General features: G+C 31.9%; 1 protein-coding gene across 1 annotated transcript; it reads right to left on the bottom strand.

Annotated features, from left to right (window-relative positions):
• Positions 1 to 1,238: 1,238 nt before the first annotated feature.
• Positions 1,239 to 3,448, bottom strand: LOC124947470 (galactoside 2-alpha-L-fucosyltransferase Sec1-like). Its single transcript, XM_047489645.1, has 2 exons — positions 2,862 to 3,448; positions 1,239 to 2,469 (listed from the first exon to the last, which is right to left on the bottom strand). Exons 1-2 carry the CDS (start codon positions 3,323 to 3,325, stop codon positions 1,929 to 1,931), a joined length of 1,005 nt encoding a protein of 334 aa, XP_047345601.1. The 5' UTR covers positions 3,326 to 3,448; the 3' UTR covers positions 1,239 to 1,928.
• Positions 3,449 to 13,285: the final 9,837 nt, after the last annotated feature.

Raw genomic sequence — 13,285 nt, forward strand, 5'->3', positions numbered from 1 at the left:
TCCGTAGATATCGTATTAGTGCGAATTCATTATCAATTGGACATATTAGAATTAAAATTCTCGTAAAAGGAAGAAAAATATTCGAAATATATATATATATATATATATATATATATATATGGTGTCTCAAAAAATTTGTCCTATGTATATTTCAGTAGTATATCGAGGGAATATAGAATAAAATTTAAAATAGCAATTAAATGAAAAAATGGTTTAGCTTGCTTTTTTTTTGTTTCCTTTTTCTCTCTTTCTATTCTTTAAATCATAACAAATTAATTGTGTTAAATTATTACGAAGCGATTTCATCTGATTTAAATCTTTTTAAATTTAGATTTAATGTCTTGTATGATAAGCTTACTGGATGGAATCCAGTTAGCGTAATAAATTGGCCACGGTTTTGATTGATTCTTATTAAAAAGTTTTTTTCAACAGGATTCCCTTGATACGTTTCTGACGAATAGGTCAAACTTTTTTCGAACATTCTGCATATAACTATATGTATATATATATATAAATTTGAGCCATTGTTTAAAAAAATGATATCAATCCATTTTTGTTTTTATTTATGTCACAAGACTGAGTCGTATATTTTAATTCTGTTTTTACGTGGATTTGGATTTTTTTTTTCCTTTTTTTTCTTTTTTCTCTTCTTCTTCTTTTTTTTTTTTCTTTTTTTTTTTTTTAAGGAAAAAATTCGACTCGATTTTTTTCTTTTTCTTTCTTCTTTAACAATATTCGTTTTGATTCAATACGATGATTGGATAAATTTATATCTCCTTCTAAATCTCTTTCTAAATTTTATTCTTGTTTTATTTTAATTTTAAGATGGAACGTTTCTATCTAATTTTTTTGTAAGAATTCATTTCTTTTTTTTTTTTATATTTGATTTTAGAAAAAAGAAAAGAACGAAATTGTTAGAATGTACACTATATTTAAGGCTGCTATATGTGTTCATGTTAATCTTGAAATTTTTTTTTTCTCTTATTTTTACGATTCATTCGAACATTTGTGCGACGATCAGTCTTCCATTCCGATTCTTTTCGTTAAGAAAATAATCACATAATTAGGAGTTCGAAAGAAAACATATGTAAATATCTAAAAAAAAAAAAAAAAAAAAAAAATTCAAATTAAGATTTTTAATATAAATTTTCATAAAAATTGTCTTTCAATGCGTTTCAAATCTTTCATATTTTTATATACAGGATATTTTTATTTTTTATTTTTTTTTATTTTTTCGGGTAAATATTTATCGTGTAAAAACAGAATTAAACGTATAAACAATATATATTGGTTTGTAATGATTTTAAACGAAAAAATACAAAAAAAAATAAAAAAAATAAAAAATTCAATTCTTCCAGATTTTCCCCTTTAAAGCATCAATTTTAAAGACAGAACCAATTTCAACTCAATCTTTTCTTCTTTCTTTTTGTTTCGAAATTGGATTTTTACCACTTTGAAAAATAATGGCTCGTATACATATGTACGTATACATAGACTATTTCAAGGTGTCCGAATGAAATCCGATAACCATCATTACTAACGAAGAGTTATGAACGGATCTAACTGGTGAGAAAACTCGGAAAAGTCATGCAGCATCGAAAAACGACAAAAAAAAAAATAGAATCAAAGTGTCTACGAAAGAAAAAGAGAAAGGAAATAGTAACACAAACACACACACACACACACATTTACTAATCTTAAATTGCAGATTTGTACATACGTATTTTTTAATTCTTTTTTTCACTTTTTTCCTCTATTCTTCCTTCTAATCTCGTTCTAGAAATTATTTATCCCACATTCCCTGTCTCAATCAATCAATCAATCAATCAATCAATCAATCAATCAATCAATCAATCAATCAAACAATCAATCAATCTATCTATCTATCCGTTCTATCCTTTTCTTTCATAATCTATCTATGCTTTCCTTCAACTCATTATCCTCCACTTGGGTAAAACCTCAGCGATCAAGGTGGAAAAGTATGTCGTTACGTTGTAGACGACTGTTTCACCAGCGGCCAAAATAGCTCCAAATGAGCCGTACGTGCCGTAGTCTATGATACTATGATTACATACGGACAAGACTGCAAGATCCTTACCAGGTCCTTTACCATCTGCTTCCGAGACGAAACTCATTTTGTGACGTTTGCTACGTAGATTGTGTTTGCACCAGTCTATATTGTCGCTTGTAACAATGAATACGACGTTATCATATTTACCGACGAAGTAATCCATAGCTGCGAAGTAATAACTGATAGGCGCTGGTCTGACTTTTAGTTTTTGCCATAGGTAATCGACGTAATCGGTCCTCCTAACATGTACGCTCACGTAAGTTGGCTGAGACAGATTAAATGTTTCAGCGACATCACGTAGTACCGTTTCGGCGTTTGCTCTTAAGCTTGCTTTGAATGTAAATTCACGACGTACATCGTCCAACCAGACAAGAATCAGAGACCAGTATGCTGCATGCCTGTCAATATAATATACTTATATACTATCTTATATATATATATATATATATACTACTTTACTAACATTCATTATCGTAACGTTACGTATTATTTCTTTACAACGTAATTACTTCGTAAGGTGTATAATATTTACATATATTATAGTTCAAATCATTGACATGAACATTTCGTAAGATCGATTAATTAATCGACAAAAAAATTCGACAATATCTCACGTACGACTTAATAAGCGTGTCATTTAATAATAACTAAATATGTATATTTAATTTTAACGATAATAATCTGACCAATTATATATAATATATTGAAATCAAATAGTCGCGTTTTAGTTTTACATTTACCTTATTATTTAATTTAAGAAATTAAAGATTAAATATAAAGAATAATATACCTCGGTATAATGATGTTCTGTTCGGTACTGTTCCATTGACCAAGCGAATTGACAACTTGGCCAACGTCAAGAGTACATCTTCCGATATAACTCAAAGGTGGTATACTGAGATTTTCAAAATGTTCCTCGAGTGTCTTCAATATGCAACGAGGCATAAATGGTTCTAAACCGGTTCTCCTAGCGGTTGCCCATACCGAGGCGTATTCCCAAATTTGATTACCGAGTCGGCCACCTTGGACAGCCGTGACAATTCCATATTTTGGACAAGGATTCCTCCATTCTGGTGGTACTCGGACACTTTTCAGATTGGTCCGACATAATGCTTGCTCGTACGATGAGATCTTCGTGTGCCTGGACGCCGGACTGGAGGTGTACATGGGAAAGAGGAAGACGTGGATGCCGAAGACCACAATCAGAGCGAGGACTATGGCGCTCGCAAGCACATGCTGTTGAGCGTGGCTCATTCTCTCTCTCTCTCTCTTTCTCTCCCTCTTTCCCTCTCTAAATCTCTTTATCCTCTTTCTAATATCTTTTTCTTGCTTTAATACATTCAACAATTTTACTTCTTTCTCATTTTCTCACACACACACTCTCTCTCTCTCCCTCTCTATCTCTCTCTCTCTCTCTCTTGCCCTTTTTCTAACTTTCTTTATTCTCTTTTTTTATATCTTTCTCACTTTAATACATTCAACAATTTCTTTCTTTCTTTCTCACTCTCACTCTCACTCTCACTCTCTCTCTCTCTCTCTCTCTCTCTCTTTCTTTTATTCCACTTTTCTTAACAATTTTCCAACATTCAACACTTTCTCTCTCTCTCTCTCTCTCTCTTTTTCTTTTCTTTATAATCTTCTCAATATCATTCTTATCTCAACATTCAACAATTTTCTTCTTTCTCTCTCACTTTCACTCTAACTTTGACTCTCTCTCCCTCCCTCTCTCTCTCTTTCTTTCTTTCTTTCTTTCTTCCTTTCTTTCTCTACCGAATGCACCTCTAGCCTATGCTCTCTTTCTACTGCTCGATTTGCTGTGCTTATAAATTCCTTTCCTCCCTTTTCTTCTTACTTTTGTATTATGAAAACTTTTCTATTATAATTATAATTATAATTATAATTATAATTATTACAATTATTATTACGCTTTTTTTTTTCTATAGCGCACTACCCGCTGTCCATCTCACGCTCTAGTCCGGCATATCGGTATCTACAGGCGTGCCGTGTCCCTTGCTTTCCTATGTACATCTTTTGCAATGATAATATTGTTAATAATAATTACGTTCGTGAGCTATATGTATGTTATGTATGATATAAGCGGGTGGGAGAAGAAGCATTGAGAGAGGCCGGCCGTGCGGATTACGTGAGCGTGCAAATTCATATGGAAAACGTTGGGTGGACTTGCGGGTGGGATTGTGAGTGGGGTGACAAAGTCGTATGTGTGTATGTTTGTGTGTGTGTGTGTGTATGTGCGTGCGCGTAGTTTCGTCGTTTAAAACCTCTGAAACGCATATGCATGCCAGAACATATAATATTACGAGAGAAATTACGAATGACGTAAGGCAACTCGTTCTAAACGTTCTCTTTTTTCTTTTTGATTAAATGAAAAAAAAAAAAAAAAAAAAAAAGAAAAAAAAAAAAAAGAAAAATTAATAAATAAAAACCTTCGTCTTATATCGAAATTTGTGTAGAAAAAGTGAAATTTTGTATGATGTCAATGACAATTATCCGATTGAAGAAATTTCAAAATAACAATTACGTATTGTTAATTCTTATCGATCGATAATCATTGTCGATCGAGCCTCAAGAAATTCATTTCTTCGATATGAAAGTGCAACGGTATATCTTTGAGCGCAATTAAATGACGAAAGTCGTCAACGATAGGAAACGGATAATAGGCGTAGCATTTTCAGCCACGTAGAGCTCGGTAAATCAAATCGAAGATTCTATCTCGGTCGCGTGAGTGAATGCGTGCGATCATGAATGTGTGGACTTTCTCATAGCTATATGTATGTATATATATATATATATATATATACATATATGTATGTATGTACGTATGTATGTATGTATGTATATATGTACGTATTACGCAGCTCTCTAGAAAGCAGGATAGAGATATATCTTTGATTGGGGGTGAGCTTCGTCCCGGCAAATTTTTTCTTTCGTATTTTCCGTGATGTCTCGCTTGCGATCAAACGTGACAAGAAAACGTATAAAAAGAAAAAGAAAAAGAAAAAGAAAAAGAAACAAAAAAGAAATAGAAAAGAAAAGAAAAGGAAGATGACGGGAATTAAATAAGGGAATATTAAATAAACGAAGGAAAGGAAAGAGAAAGAGATGGTAAAATGTATAGGAAAGAAGACACAAGCAGAGAGAGAGAGAGAGAGAGAGATAGAGAGAAATGAAGAAATGATGAGGAAAAAAGAAAAAGAAATATAATAAATTCAATAGAAAAGAGAAAGACGGAAAGAAGGAAGGTGGGGGAAGAGAGAGAGAGAGAGAGAGAGAGAGAGAGAGAGAGAGAGAGAGAGAGAGAGAGAAATAAATTGAAAGACGAAGAGAGATATAGAAAAGAAAACTATAACAAATATAACAAAGATAGATAGATAGATAGAGATGGAGATAGAAAGAGAAAGAGAGAGAGAAAGAGAGAGAAAGGGAGGGTGCATTGTGCAAAAGCGTCGATCGTGCGTGGGAATTAAATTGAGTATGAAAGCCCATTTTTACGGTTGACTTACCCGTGCCGTCTAGCTGGTTTTCGCACGTTATCGTACGTCCAGAAGAAGGACGGCGTTCCGTGGAAAAGCGATAGTTTAGTCGTCGGTCTCTCAGTGTCATGTTTTCCCGGCTAAATCGATGCCCGGTCTCGCGCGCCGCTCGAGAACGCTTGTTGCTTGTCCTCGATGGCTCCTTCGCGACGACAGTAGTCGAGCCGGTTGTTAGCCGAGTGAATGAGAGCGAGGGAGCGATTGAGTGGCTAACAACAATGACGATTAATAATATCAGATGAACATGATAATGAAGAAGACGAGCCACTATATTTTTCTCCTTTCATTTTCTTTTTTATTTATTTATTTATTTTTTTTTATTTTCTTATAACTCTTCAACGGTCACTTCAAACGAACTCGTTGACTGTCATCGTCGTCGTCATCATCGTCCTCGTCTTCTTCTTCTTCTTCTTCTTCTTCTTCTTTTTCTTCTTCTTCTTCTTCTTCTTTATTGTTGTCGTCGTCGTCGTAATCGTCGTCGTTGTTCTCGACAAAAATTTTGTTGTCGTTCCCGTGTGTCTGATTAAATGTCCACGGTTACCACTTAACACGGCCGTTATCACGTCCTCGAGAATAAAAAGAAGGAACACGGCGTGCCTCTCGACTAGCTTCCATCCTTTCGAGATGTTGTTTCCACAGTCCAGAGATATGACGTCATAGGGAGCTCTCGACGCCACCTTCACCACCACTGTTACTACCACCACCACTAACACTATCACTACCAGCACCACCACCACCACTACGACTACGACTACTAGCACCAGTACCACCACCACCGATATTACTGCCACCACTATTACAATCACCACCCCCACTTCCATCGAAGATCGTCGTCGATTAACCTCCCTGCTTCTACTTCATCCCTCTCATCTATATATTTCGCAGTTCACGCGAAGGGTAGTAACATCTCATAGTTCGATCTTGTGCTTCCCTCCTGTGGAAAAAATGATTCAGCTTTATAGTTGAATGTTCGCCGGTATTACAGTTTCCTACAACAATTTACCATCTATCGATATTATCGACGTTTTATCCTCGTAGCTAACGTAGATTTCTATATTATTCACTGTAGATATTTATTTCTTTTTTTCTGGAGAAGGTTAAAGAAATCGTGTTGTCGATTGTAATTGGAGGATAATATTATTACGTTTGCAATATCATTGTATAAGATTTTATAGAATCCAATAACTCTTAATGATCAAAATAAATCGAAAATAATAAATATCTGTTTGATTGAATAGTAATAAAATATATTTATTTTTTATATCAAATTGATAATGAAAAATTCTGTTTTATCTATTGTCAATAATCTAAAGTTTTATTCTATCCATAAGTTGATAAAGTAGATATCTGTATAATGACCAAGTAATAGTAGATTACTTTTTACCGATAGAGTTACTCTTCGAATGCAAATTGATTACGTTTTTTAGCTTATTCGTCGAAAAGTATCAAAACATTAAGCTTTTTTGCACAATAGACGCTACACGTTGAATTTATCGGCTTGTGTATTTATTAAAACAAGTGTCCATTTACACATGATTTTTTTGAATCGTTCAAAAATAATGAACGATAAAGAAAATAAAGAACAATGGAAATGAGATCTATCCGATATCACGATTTAAATGAACGACAAATTAATGAATTTTTCGTAGATTATATTTGATATTTTATTTAATTTAAAAAAGGGTTCATACTTGAAAGAAAATCACCAACGTGTATCTCGGTTTTCTCTCCATTCAATTTTCATCCCCATCGTATATCATAGCTATATACGTAATCTTACTTTATCCCGCATTCGATCAACGTTTCTGCCCCCCACAATATTGTTTGAGATATTGGTCCTCGCACGTTTTTCTTATCCTCGATACGGCACAAAGGAAATCGTGTCTCGTTTAAAGCCAAGGATCAAGATCGTCGATCCTTGAAGATGATCGAAATTTTGAGTTTAAGCTCGAGATGTGAGAGAGATGGAGAAAGAGGGAATAGAAAGAGAGAAAGAGAGAGAAAGAGAAAGATTGAGTCGAACGTTTCTAACCCATCGAAACTTTTCGGATATCTGATTTGAAGTAACGACCGATATCGTCGTTTTCTCGATAAATTTGACGTTCTTGTAGCTTTTTCAAAATCCACGAGCGAACTTTTTAAAGATTTATTTCATATATGTGTGTGTGTGTGTACGTGTGCGCGCGCGTGCTTTTATATATATATATATATATATATATATATATATACATTTTTAAAACTTCATTACACATATATATACATAAGTGTGTATGGATGTATTATAAGATGAGACGGAAAATGTATTTTCAACGTTCTCGATCGTTCGGGATCTTTATTTTATTTGTTTCCTTCTATAAAGAGTTTATTTAGCTATCTCCTTGCATCGTCGATAAGAGAGTTATAGGATGATTTTCTCGTTAAGGAAAGAAGGCGAGATTTAACGATTTTCCAATACGCGTCCGGTAAATCAACTACGGTCGAGGCTTTTTCATTTTTCATGGATTGCTTCGCGTGCACTGCTTGGCTATCGTGCGAAACTTTCAATGAAAAAAAAAAAAAAAAAAAAAAAAAAAAAAAAAAAAAATGAAAAAAAAAGAAGAAAATAAAAATAAATAAAAAAATTGAAAAAAAATCGTAAAATAGAGAAATGAAGAATGAGAGAGAGAGAGAGAGAGAGAGAGAGAGAGAGAGAGACAGACAGAGAGAGAAAAAACTAAAATAACGGTAAAGTAAAAGAAAAAGAGAAAGAAAGCTTTCCTTATCGTCAAGTTTATCGGCAGAAGTAACAGTTCTTATGGTATAAGCACGAAAATATACGTAAGCTTTTCACGAAAAAAAGTTTGGTCTCTCCTAGCAATGGAAAGTCGCGATTCTATATGAAAGTCGAAATTGTATGCTGGTAGAAAAGAACTGTGTCGTTGACGGACCACGATTTATAAATTCCTTTTCTCCATTCGTTCGGCTTACTATCGTGCAAAAATTGCTTCTCCTACGATTTTCTCTCATCTTAGTTCGAGGAGAACACGGAAGAAAAATAAGTTCTCCTGTATGGATTTACATATGTGCATATATATATATATATGTATGCATACGTGCATACATATGTCATTGAATTTTTCACCGTATTACATACATTCTTACATATGTATGTATGTGTATTTTTGTATCTTATGAACCTTTCGACATAGTAAATATGCATTTATATACATATGTGATGAACTTTTTATTGTAGTATACATAATACATATGTATGTACATATATATTCATTATGTATGTATTACTACAAAGATTATCGAAATACAGCTGCAACGTTTTGTTTTATTTATTTTTTTCTTTCTATATATACATGTATATATACGTATAAAGTGAACTTATATGTCAATTTATTTCGTATTTATTTTTATTCGTTTATTTTTCTTTCTCCAATGTTCTCTCTATTCTTCGCGTTGTTTTCTTTTCTTTTTTTCTTTCTGTTGTTTTTTTCTTTTTTTTTTTTTTTTTTTTTTTTTTTTTTTTCTTTACTTTTCTTTTTCATTTCGAATTACAATCAATCTGAGATACAAAGTTGTTGTTGTAAGGAAAATTCTCTTGAATAAAAAATTTCTTCCGGTTGTATGTCCGTAAAAAATTATTTAATAAATTTTAATAACTTCGTAAGTAGAATATTGACGAATTTTCATCTTGTTTTGCGATACCACCGTTTCGATATAGTAATATCTTTCTAAAAGGACTTGAATTTTTCGCGATTTTCGCATATGGCTGTAGACATTCGCCGGGGATATTTTTTGAATTCCTTCCTTTCCTTCGGGAAACTTTTGCGTGGAAAAGTTTTTCGTAATTTCGAAGGATATCCTGAAGGAAGTAGAAAAAGTAGACGAAAAAGTGGAAGAAAAACAATAGGAAGGAGAGAAAAGGAGAAAGAATAAAAAAAAAAAGAAAAAAAAAAAGAAAAGAAGAACAATAGAAGAAAATAGAAAAAGAAAAAAAAAAAACGAACTAAAGGGAAACGAAAAAAAAAAGAGGGGAAGGAAAATGGAGTGGCCATTTAAGTGTAATATGAGTTATATTTGAATTGTCGTTAATGTTCTTCGTGTTGTTTTTCCGCATACGTTTCATATATGGAAAATCTGTCCTTAGGTATATAATGTAATATATAATATTTTTTTGTATATATATATATATATATTTTTATTATATACGTACGTATAATGATATTAAAAATTTATTAATTCAATGTATGTATGTATATGTATTAGGATATATTGAGACGAGACGTATGATCGAATTTTCATAAATTTCTTTTTTTTTTTCTTTTTTTTCTTTTTTTTCTTTTTTTTTTTTCAGATTTAGTGATCCATTTAGAATGTAGTCCATTCCAATGAAAGATTAAAGATTAAAGTGTAAAAGATGTAAGATAAAAATTTTCAAAAACTTGTGATAATTTTTTTCTCACCCCTCCCCCTCCCCCTCCCCCTCCCCCTCCCCCTCCCCCTCCCCCGCCACCTCCAAAAAAAATGGATTCCAAACGTATAAATTAGAAGGTATCATCGAATAATGAAATAAATCGATATTATTATATAAGAAAAATTTTAATTAACGAAGATATTTTTTAGATTAAAAACAAATCTATTTATAAGTAATTCACGACGTGTAAAGGAGTTAAAAAATTAAAAAGAAAAAAAAAAAAAAAGAAAAGAAGATAAATAAAAGAGAAAAATAATAAAAGAAAATTGATGATGGATTTAACTTTTCAATTTCCGATTTAAGTGTCTTTGCAATGGTATATGTACGTATATGTAATCGTAATGGTAATGAAAATGTGATAATACTTTTTCAGATCTACGGGCATACACACATACACGCCCACACCCACCCACAATTCCACCTACACACGACCACCCACAATCAGAAATACATATATTTGTAAATATAGATATTACGTATGTTCGGATTTAGAATGGAAATGGTTGTGGAAAGAGAGAAAGAGAGAGAGAGATAGATAGATAGATAGATAAATAAATAGATAGATAGATAGATAGAGACAGAGAGAGAAAGAGAAAGAGAGAGAGAGAGAGAGAGAGAAAGAGAAAGAGACTTTCGAAGGGAAGTGGACGTATCCCGGTGTCTTAAATATTCCTACCGTCGACACTTTCATTTCCGAGCATTTCCGACTGGAGAAATATCATAATAGGAAATTATACAAGGTTACTATGAGCTGACATTTACCAAAGAGCACGTAAAGATACCTTGTAACATAATAGTAAGTACAACACTTAGCGCACGAGTCCCCTTTCGAATCTTGTCTATTTTTTCTTTTTTTTCTTTTTTATTTTCTTTCCTTTTTTTATATGACATCCCTGACTCACAGATATTATATTCAATTTAAACGAGAAATATTTTATGATCTTTGGAGGTTATTAAAAAAAAAAAAAAAAAAAAAAAAAAAAAAAAAAGAAGAAGAAAAAAACTGACAAGTCAAATTTATTTATCGTACTATCGCGAATAAAATTTTATTTCTATCTATTATCTGTTATATGTTTATAATTATTTGTCATTGATTATTTGATCATTTTAATTTCATTTTCTATCGTTAGAAAATTATTTATAGTAAATGGTTAATTTTTTCCTATTAAATTACGTCTCTCCTTACGTTTACAATCGATGATATTTATAAGTAAAACATTTTATAACATTATTTTTCTAATTAATCAAGAAAATTTATTTAATAGAACATTATTATTATTATTATTATTATTATTATTATTATTATTATTATTATTATTATTATTATCATTGTTTTATTTTTTCGTTATTAATTTGTATATATTGATAGTTATAATGATTGCGAATAACAAAGTAATTGGATATTAAATTTTGTACGCATTTCCTTTCACATTTCTTATCATCATGAAATGAAATTTCACTCATGGTAGCTTTTATAGATAAAAGACGATCCATAAAATATTATAAGAGAAGCTCCTTTCATTGTCTGACGGAAGAATGCGTATAAATGGTGACTGGTGTAAGAGAAATTTCTAAAGATCTCAATGAGAGAGAGAGAGAGAGAGAGAGAGAGAGGGAGAGAGAGAGAGAAATGAAATTTATTATAGTAAGTGCACATGAGCCGTGTTATAAATGAAGCACTGTTACTAAACTATAGTCGATCTTAAACGTGATGAAAATATTACAGTCGCTAGATATTATAGATCAGTATAATATATAGTATTGGATTTTAACGAAATAATAATATTAATAAGAAATATAAATGATAATTTTATTACGAGTATTTATCATAATCGAAATCACACGGCAATTGGGTCTTTCGATATGAAATAAATTTAAATAAATGTCAAAAGTTCAATTTTTTTTTTCATTCTTTCGTAAATAAAAACAAAAAAAAAAAAGAAAAAAACAAAATAATATTTCTATATACGTACATACACACACACATACACACACATATATATATAATTTATATATATATAAATTAGCTAGATAATAAAAAAAAATAAAAAAAGAAAAAAAAAATAAAAAATGAAAAAAGATAAAAAAAGAGAAATTCTGCACTCCCGAGACAAATCCGTATTTAACTTTTTTAATTTAATTCCTAAAACACACCAGAACAACCTCCCCCACCCGTACTCTAACGCGTGCACACATACACAAACATATAACGTACGCATATACGGTGAGTTATAGTTTCAATTTGGAAGTACCTTTAGAGAAGGTCCTGCGAAATGTTCATTTTCGAGAGGTGATGTAGGATACAAACTACTTTTCCCCCCCATGTCAACACCTCAATTATTCAAAACACTCATGGAAATTTCCGAGTCACGTTTGAAATAGCAGCTGGAAGGATGTCTTTCGATGCGTGAGGGAGAGAATACAGGAATGCGTTTTTACGTCTTTTTTTCTTTTCTTTTTCTTTTCTCTCTCTCTCTCTTCTCTGCGAGATAAGAGAAAAATTCTTGAACGAAACGATGTGGAAAAGACGAAAGTGGGGGGGGGTTGGTGGCGGGGGGAGAGATGAAGAAAACGAAAAGGACTGAAAAAAAAGAAATATAAAAAGGAATAGAAAGAGAGAGAAAGAGAAAGAGAGGGTGGTAGGGGTTAGGAGAAGGGGTGGATTGAGGGTCGAGGGAAGAATAAAAAAAGGGTGGATGAGCAAGGTTAGGTAGATATCGAGTGCCAGATTGTGTGTCGTCGACGTACAGAAGAAAGGATTCGGCGTAGCGATGAAATTGCAAAGGAAGGAAGGAAGGAAGGAAGGAAGGAAGGAAGGAAGGCTCACGCCTACGTACAAAGGATGGTTCCTTTATGTCAATAACAGAAACTCAGACTATAGCCTATCTAAGACATAGATAGGTAGCTTTTAGATTTAGAGATATAGAAAATTGTATGGAATATATGACTATGGGTTTAAATCTCTGATCGATATATATATATATATAACATTTATCAGGTTGATATTTAAATAATAGAAAGTACGATTTGTTTTTAATTTTTTGCTTTTGTGATATATATATATATATATATATATATATATATATATATAATAAAAAGATGTTCCTATTCTGTTGATGAGAGAAACGCACGCTATAGCCTATCTAAAATATATTTACATACGTAACTCGTAAATTTAGAAAAAAAAAGAAAAAAGAA

The sequence above is a fragment of the Vespa velutina genome, chromosome 3 (genome assembly GCF_912470025.1).
Source record: "Vespa velutina chromosome 3, iVesVel2.1, whole genome shotgun sequence".
In the NCBI taxonomy this organism is placed as follows: Eukaryota; Metazoa; Arthropoda; class Insecta; order Hymenoptera; family Vespidae; genus Vespa; species Vespa velutina.